This window comes from Piliocolobus tephrosceles, unplaced genomic scaffold (assembly GCF_002776525.5).
Source record: "Piliocolobus tephrosceles isolate RC106 unplaced genomic scaffold, ASM277652v3 unscaffolded_17845, whole genome shotgun sequence".
Lineage (NCBI taxonomy): Eukaryota > Metazoa > Chordata > Mammalia > Primates > Cercopithecidae > Piliocolobus > Piliocolobus tephrosceles.
In genome coordinates this window covers 1-8,287 of record NW_022299693.1, presented here as the reverse complement: position 1 = coordinate 8,287, position 8,287 = coordinate 1, and the positions used below count along the sequence as shown (strand labels likewise).

The window sequence follows — 8,287 nt, the reverse complement described above, 5'->3', positions numbered from 1 at the left end:
TTGCAGTGAGCAGAGATTGCACTACTGCACTCCAGCCTGGGCGACAGAGTGAGACTCCGTCTCAAAAAAAAAAAAGAGCTTTTTTTTTTTTTGAGAGACACGGTCTTGCTCTGTAATTGAGACTGGAGTGATCAAGGCTCACTGCAGCCTTGAGCTCTTGGGCTTAAGTGATCCTCCTGCCTCAGCCTCCTGAGTAGCTGGGACTACAGGGAGGGCCATCATGCCTGACTAATTTTTAAATTTTTTTATGGAGATGTGGTCTCGCTATATTGGCCAGGCTGGTCTCAAACTCCTGGGCTCAAGCAGTCCTCCTGCTCAGCCTCCGAAAGTGCTGGGATTACAGGTGTGAGCCACTTTGCCTGGTCCCACACTCGCTTCTGATAGAAGACAGGGACCTGGAACGAGGCAGATAGGAGCCCAGGAAGGGAGGGCTTGGCTCTGGGGAAGTATTAGGAGCTAACAGATCGAGTTCGTCTCTGTGTAGGCACCAGCCAAGAGCTTAACGTGCATGATCTCCCTGAGTTCTCCCAACTCCCTGTGATGTCGGTTGTCATTATTGTTTTAATCAGGAGGGTTAACAGCTCGCTCGAGTTGTGTAGATAGTAAGAGGTAAAACTTGAATCCAGGATCAGGCGCCAGAGCCTGCCCTAAAGTTAGGGACCGCAACTGTGAGGGGACACTGGCAGGGGGTTCCGAGGCTGCCCAGGGGGGTGTGGGTGGCCTTGGCCAAGGGAAGAGCATGTGCAAAGCCGCAGAGGGTTGGTCATTCAGTCCGGGGTTCACCCGAGCCTGGGACCTGCTGCACGAAGGGACGTGCCAGGAGAGCCAGGAGGGGCCAAAGGCTTCGGGTGAGCCCTGCATAGCCCCCACTAGAGTGCATCAGTGGACCTTGCAGCTGGTTGCAAGGGGTGGAGATGTGGACCCAGTTTGGCCAGCCTTGGCACCTTGGGCCTAGGGCAGGACACCGTGGGGGCTGAAAGTTTCCTTAAGGCTGTTCCCACACCCAGACTGCGGGCTGCAGCGGAGGTTTAGATGGAGTCAGAAGACCTGGACTTTCACTTTCTGCTTTTCCCCAGCTGTCTGGCTGTGCGCTAGTCACTTAACTGCTCTGAGCCTGGTTTCTCATTTGTAAAATGAGAATTAGAGGCTCCGCTCCGCTGCCACACAGGGCTGTGGGAAAAGTGCTCTGTAGCCCCGGAGGCTTCTCACAAATTCCTGGCCCAGCCCCTCGTTGAGCTTCGGGTGGTGTGTGTGGGGGTGTGTCCCAGAGGAAGGCGGGCCAGAGGCCTGGGGGCAGCCGGAGCTGAGGACCCGCTTGAGAAGGTCTTGGCTTGAGAAGGAGACAAGCGGGAACACAAAGCATGCATCACAGAAGTGGTGCATGGGCCCTATTAGCTACTATGTGACCAGTCACACCCAGCAATTCAGTTTGAATCCTGGCTCTGTCACTTCCTGACTGGGTGACCTTGGCTCTTTGGAGATAGAGTTTCCCTACCTGTGAAACGAAAAGAATAAAGCTTGGCTGGGTGTGGTGGCTCTTGCCTGTAATCCCAGCACTTTGCGAGGCTGAAGGGCGCGGATCACTCGAGGCCAGGAGCTTGAGACCAGCCTGGCCAACATGATGAAACCCTGTCTCTACTAAAAATAAAAAATTAGCCGGGCGTGGTGGTGCCCACCTGTAATCCCAGCTACTCGGGAGACTGAGGCAAGAGAATCATTTGAGTCCGGGAGGCGGAGGTTGCAGTGAGCAGAGATCACGCCACTGCGCTCCAGCCTGGGCGACAGAGTGAGACTCTGTCTCAAAAAAAAAAAAAAAAGGGCCAGGCACTGTGGCTCATGCCTGTAATCCCAGCACTTTGGGAGGCTGAGGTGGTTGGATCACAAAGTCAGGAGTTCAAGACCAGCCTGGACAAGATGGTGAAGCCCCATCTCTACTAAAAATACAAAAATTAGCTGGGCGTGGTTGTGGGCGCCTGTAATCTCAGCTACTTGGGAGGCTGAGGCAGAAAATTGCTTGAATCCGGGAGGTGGAGATTGCGGTGGGCTGAAATCACGCCACTGCACTCCAGCCTGGGTGACAGAGGGAGACTCCATCTCAAAAAAGAAAAAAAGCAAAACAAACAAAAAACACCAAAAAAACAAAAAAAACCATGTAGGGTTGCAAAGATTAAAGAAAGCCATTTAATTGCAAGTTCTCTGGAGTCTTAATTTAGGGCAGGCTTGGCCAGGCACAGTGGCTCATGCCTGTAAACCTGGCACTTTGGGAGACCGAGGCGGGTGGAACACCTGAGTTCAGGAGTTCGACACCAGTCTGGCCAACAGTAGAGACAGAACCCCGTCTCTACTAAAAATACACCACACCTAGCCAGGTGTGGTGGCAGATGCTTGTAATCCCAGCTACTTGGGAGGCAGAGGCAGGAGAATCGCTTGAACCCAGGAGGCTGAGGTTACAGTGAGCCGAGATCCTGACACTGCACTCCAGCCTGGGCAAACAGAGCGAGACTCCGCCTCAAAAAAAAAAAAAAAATTAAGGGCAGGCTTTACGGAGATGGCGGGCCCTGAAGGATACAGATGAAAAGAGACTCCTGCCCAGGGCCCCTCTCCACTCCTCTCCTCCCACATCTGGCCGCATGTGTGTATTGATTTCCCAAAGGCTCCAGGCCCACGTGATTCCTACACGTGCTGGCTCTTGGCCTGAAATGCCCTTCCCCGTCTCTCCCCACTGTACTCTGTCTCCAGGTAAGAATGGTGCCCTCCCCCACTCTGTGCCTGACCTGTGTTCCAGCAGGGTTCACATTTCCCCAGCCATGGTTCTCATTTGCAAGGGACTCCCTGTCCCAACTTCCTGGAAGATGTTTTGCTCATCCCTGTCCCCAAGCCTGAACATCTATGAATTCATTCAATATTCTTGAAAGGCGGCCTGACGCGGTGGCTCACGCCTGTAATCCCAGCACTTTGGGAGGCCGAGACAGGCGGATCACGAGGTCAGGAGATTGAGACCATCCTGGCTAACATGGTGAAACCCCGTCTCTACTGAAAAATATAAAAAACTAGCCAGGCGAGGTGGCGGGCGCCTGTAGTCCCAGCTACTCGGGAGGCTGAGGCAGGAGAATGGCATAAACCCGGAAGGCAGAACTTGCAGTGAGCTGAGATTGGGCCACTGCACTCCAGCCTGGGTGACAGAGCGAGACTCCGTCTCAAAAAAAAAAAAAAAAAAAAAAATTCTTGAAAGGCTCCTGCGGCCAGGCCCTCTTGGTGCTGGGTGTTGTATAGAAACAGGCAGCCTCTGTCCTCCTGGAGCTTGCTTACTTTTCTGGGGGAGGGAAGGGGCAAAACACAGATAATAAACAGGTAAACAAGCCAAGGCCTCAATCAGGAGGCAGAGGAAGCCCTAGGAAGATACAGACCCTCGATTCTAGGGGAAGAATGTTCCAGACAAAGCCTCTGAGGGGATACAAGATGAGCTTGCATGAAGGCCAGTGTGGCAAGAGTGCACAGATAGAGGACAGAAATCAGAGGCCCAGGGAGAGACCAGATCACTTGAATTTTGTTCTAGCCATAGTAGGGAGCCTTCACATATTTTATTTTTATTTATTTATTTTTTGAGAGAGTTTCACTGTGTCACCTAGGCTGGAGTGCAGTGGCACGATCTTGGCTCACTGCAACCTCTGTCTTCGGGTTCAAGCAATTCTCCTGCCTCAGCCTCCTGAGTAGCTGGGATTACAGGCGCCTGCCACCACATCTGGCTAATTTTTGTATTTTAGTAGAGATGAGGTTTTACCACGTTGCCTAGGGTGGTCTTGAACTCCTGAGCTCAGGCAGTCTGCCTGCCTCAGCCTCCGAAAGTACTAGGATTATAGGCGCCAGCCACCATGCCCGACTGCCTTTGGATATTTTAAAGTGTGACATGATAAATCGGATTTAGGCTCTGAACAAGCCATTCGGGCATTTTGTGGAGATGAGGCTGCAGGAAGCAGAGACCATCTGTGGTCCAGGCCAGGGGTGGTGAGGGCCGGAGGGAGAGTTTTAGAGATTGTGATGACAGGCCCTGCTGATGACTTGCACGGGGGATGGGAAGGAAGGAGAAATGAAGGACGAACATGAGGCTGGGGCCTTAGTACCCTTGGGAAATTGTTCACTGTCCCTAGGCTTTCATTTTAACATCTTGAACAAAAATCCAAGAAAGCAAAGGAGGTTTTGTAAAAATGCTATGTGACACAAGGCGAGTGGGTGAGTGGCGATTGGAGGAGGCAGCCCCCACTGCCCTTTCTCGTAGACCTAAAGGCTGAGGTCTCGATGCCATGTGGATGCCACCCTAAAGACAACGCTCAGATCTGACCCTCTCTTCCCTTCCTCCTCCCCCACAAAGGCATTGTGGTGCCTTTTTCTCAGACGGAGGGTGGGGGCAAGTTTGAGGAATGAAAAGTCAAGTGGTGTTCGGGATTCCTGAACACCCACGTGGGCTGGCGCAGAGAAAGGGCTCAGTATATGTTTGCTCAAGGAGTGGGGATTGGGTGGTGGTCAGATGGCTGCCTTCATTGTATTTTTATTTTTATTTCCAACTTCTCTGACCTCTCAAGTCATTTTCGACAGAGGTAAGTGTTGGGAAGAAAATAAAATAGGGCACCTGGGTAAACCCATATACACAAAGTAACAGCGCAGTTGTCTGCAGATGGAAGGCTCTGTAGGTTTGGGCAGCGGTGCTGGGAGGAGTCCTTGCTAGCCTGGCCTCAGAGCAGCGTTGTTCCCAGCAAGGAGCAGCGGTGAACTTGTGTACTCCGGATGAGGACCCCAGAAGGGCGCACTGGGATGTTGGGAGAGAGTCTCTGAATGGAAATGCAGTGCTGTGCTGGAAGAGGAGTAAGGGTGGCGCCCAGCTGCCCTGATGATCCCAGGAGCCAGGCTGCACCCCTGTCCTGGGCCTGCCCTTCCCTCACTCCCCAGACAGCTGGAGACCGAAACCCTGATGTGCCATCTGTGTTCCCTCTCCCAGAGCTCCTCCCTGAACCAGGCGCCTGCTGGCTCCAGGGATCTTTGCTCATCCAGGCACTGAGGATAGGTGGGCGCCATAGGACAGAGGGTGTGCCAGACACTCCTGTGGGGAGAAGATGTCAGACAACACGGGCAGTCATGGCAGTTTTGATAACTGCTTGAAGGAGGAGGGAGGGGAGACTATTGCAGTCCAGAAGCGCCAGGAGACAAAGGCGGGGCAGCTGGAGTGGAATGCCTGCAGACAGAAATGCAGAGGACGTGGGTGCCAGAGCGGGTGTGGCTGGATCTGGATTGGAAAGGCTTTGCCAGACCAGAGGGTGCCACACCCTTGTGAGCAGAGCTCACAGTCCTCAGCGCTTTGGGTCCCCAGCTCTGACAAGGGGTGGGGAGACGTGAGCAGAGCCCCTGCCTGGGAGTCAGGGACCTGGACTCTAGCCCTGGCTCTGCCACTACATTGTCCCATGTCTCTGGACCTCAGTTTCCTCCCCTGTAAAATGGGAATAATAGTAGCAATTCTAGCTACTATTCACTGAGCCAGCACTCCACACCAAACACTCTTCTAAATGTCTCACAAATATTATAGCATTAAATCACAACAGCTCTTAGGGATGTTCTTAATATTATTCCTTTTTTTTTTCCTGAGACAGTCTCACTTTTATTGCCCAGGCTGGAGTGCAGTGGTGTGATCTGGGCTCACTGCAACCTCCCCCGCCCCCGGATTCAAGTGATTCTTGTGCCTCAGCCTCCCGAGTAGCTGGGACTACAGGCGCAGGCCACCATGCCTAGCTAATTTTGTGTTTTTAGTAGAGATGGGGTTTCACCATGTTGGTCAGGCTGGTCTCTAATTCCTGACCTCATGTGATGCACCCGCCTTGGCCTCCCAAAGTACTGGGATTACAGGCGTGAGCCACCGTGCCTGGTCTTTTCCCATTTGTCTTTCCTTTTTTTTTTTTTTTTTGAGACTGAGTCTCACTCTGGACCGGGCTGGAGTGCAGTGGCATGATCTCCGCTCACTGCAACCTCTGCCTCCAAGGCTCAAGCGATTCTCCCAAGTTCCAGCCTCCTAAGCAGCCACCATGCCTAGCTAATTTTTCGTATTTTCAGTAGAGACGGTGTTTCGCCATGTTGGCCAGGCTGGTCTCAAAAACTCCTGGCCTCAAGTGATCCACCTGCTTTGGTCTCCCAAAGTGCTGGAATTATAGGCATGAGCCACTGTGCCTGGCCTTCTTTTTCTGTAATTGAAAAAATGTTTTTGAAAATAGTGACAGGGTCTTGCTGTATTGCCCAGGTTGGTATTAAACTCCTGGCCTCAAGCGATCCTCCTGCCTTGGTCTCCCAAAGTGCTGGGATTATAGGCATGAGCTACCATGTCCAGCCCCATTTTGCAAATGAGAAAACAAAAGTCAGGCAAGGTTAAGCAATTTCTCCCAGGCCTTACAAACATTTCATAGTATGAGAGGTGGCATCTGAACCGAGACAACCAGGCTGCGGTGTCCAAGTTCTTCCCCATGGTGTGATCTGAGCTATGATCATGCTGCATATCTCAGGGATTCTTCTCTACTCAGCAGACATCTACTGAGCATCTGCTGGGCCAGGCACTGTGCTGGGCTCTGGGGACACAGCAGTGAAAAGGACAGAGATGACATCCTGATGGCAGAGACAGGCAAACACATTATAAAGTAAGGTCCTTTTGGGCTGGGTATGGTGGCTCAAGCCTGTAATCCCAGCACCTGGGTAGGCCAAGGCTGGCGGATCACTTGAGGTCAGGAGTTCGAGATCAGCCTGACCAACATGGAGAAACCCTGTCTCTACTAAAACTACAAAAAATTAGCCAGCCATTGTGATGGGCGCCTGTAATGCCAGCTACTCAGGAGGCTGAGGCAGGAGAATCACTTGAACCTGGAAGGCAGAGGTTGCAATGAACCAAGATCACGCCACTGCACTCTAGCCTGGGAAACAGGGACATGTCATCTCAAAATAAATAAATAAATAAATAAAGTGAGGTCTTTTAGGACTAAGTGTTAGGAGTTGATACAACCACAAGAGAGATTTTAATGACAGTAACATAAGGGACTCACTGTGCCAAGCAGTATTTTTATATTTTATTTTTATTTATTTATTTTTTGAGACAGAGTTTTGCTCTTGTCGCCCACGCTGGAGTGCAATGGTGCGATCTTGGCTCACTGCAACCTCCGCCTCCCAGGTTCAAGCGATTCTCCTGCCTCAGCCTCTGGAGTAACTGGGATTACAGGCATGCACCACCACGCCCGGCTAATTTTTTGTATTTTTAGTACAGTCAGGGTTTCTCCATTTTGGTCAGGCTGGTCTTGAACTCCCAAGTTCAGGTGATTTGCCCGCCTCGGCCTCCCAAAGTGCTGGGATTACAGGTGTGAGCCACCCGCCCGATGTTCTTTATAATTTTTAACTCATTTCATCCTTATGTCCTCCCATCAGGGTGCATACTGTTATTTAGCCCATTTTATGACAAAGAAAGTGGCTGGCACACGCTTTCTTGAGTCTCCTGCTTGGGGGGTATCAAAACCTATGACTGGGCTGGAGGCAGTGATCAGGCACAGAGAGGGTGAGTAACTTGCCCGCAGTCACACAGGTGGCGGAGTGTTGCTGGCAGAGGGAACAGCAAGTGCAAAGATAGGTGTAGTCACCGGAGACGGTGGGTATGAGGTGGTTTGAGGTCGAATTATCCAGACATGAGCGAGTCCCCAGCAGGGGCAGCAGAGACAGTGGGGCAGGTGTGCTGGCTGGATAGACTGCTGTGTGTTTGTGTTGTAGGAGGCCAACGGTCCTGCCAATGGCTACGCAGCCATTGCCCAGGCTGACAGGCTGACCCAGGAGCCTGAGAGCATCCGCAAGTGGCGAGAGGAGCAGAGGAAACGGCTGCAAGAGCTGGGTGAGGGCGGGGCTGAGGCGGGGTTGGCTGGGTGGGCTGTGTGTGGGGTGGAATGTGTGGGGAGTCCTCAGAGTGCATGGAACCCTGCATGCCTTAATGTGGAACTGGGCCGGTGTGGTCCTGAGGCTGCCTGGCAGGGGCCAGGGGAGGAGCAGCCGGGGTGGACAGGCCTGTGCATCCCAGCTGGAAAGCAACTGCTCGTTCTTCTGTGGGGTCCTAGATGCTGCGTCTAAGGTAACAGAACAGGAATGGCGGGAGAAGGCCAAGAAAGACCTGGAGGAGTGGAACCAGCGCCAGAGTGAACAAGTAGAGAAGAACAAGATCAACAACCGGTGAGAGGGCTGTGGGGACATGAGGGGGCTGTGGGGACATGGGAGGGTGGGGACA

General features: G+C 52.5%; 1 protein-coding gene across 1 annotated transcript; it reads left to right on the top strand.

The window, feature by feature from the left end:
* Positions 1-7,782: 7,782 nt before the first annotated feature.
* Positions 7,783-8,251, top strand: LOC111521581 (clathrin light chain B; the record flags this gene model as incomplete). Its single annotated transcript, XM_026450333.1, has 2 exons — positions 7,783-7,900; positions 8,121-8,251. Coding segments are annotated over 2 exons (234 nt in total), but the record flags the coding sequence as incomplete, so codon positions are not given.
* Between the last annotated feature and the right edge of the window lie 36 nt (positions 8,252-8,287).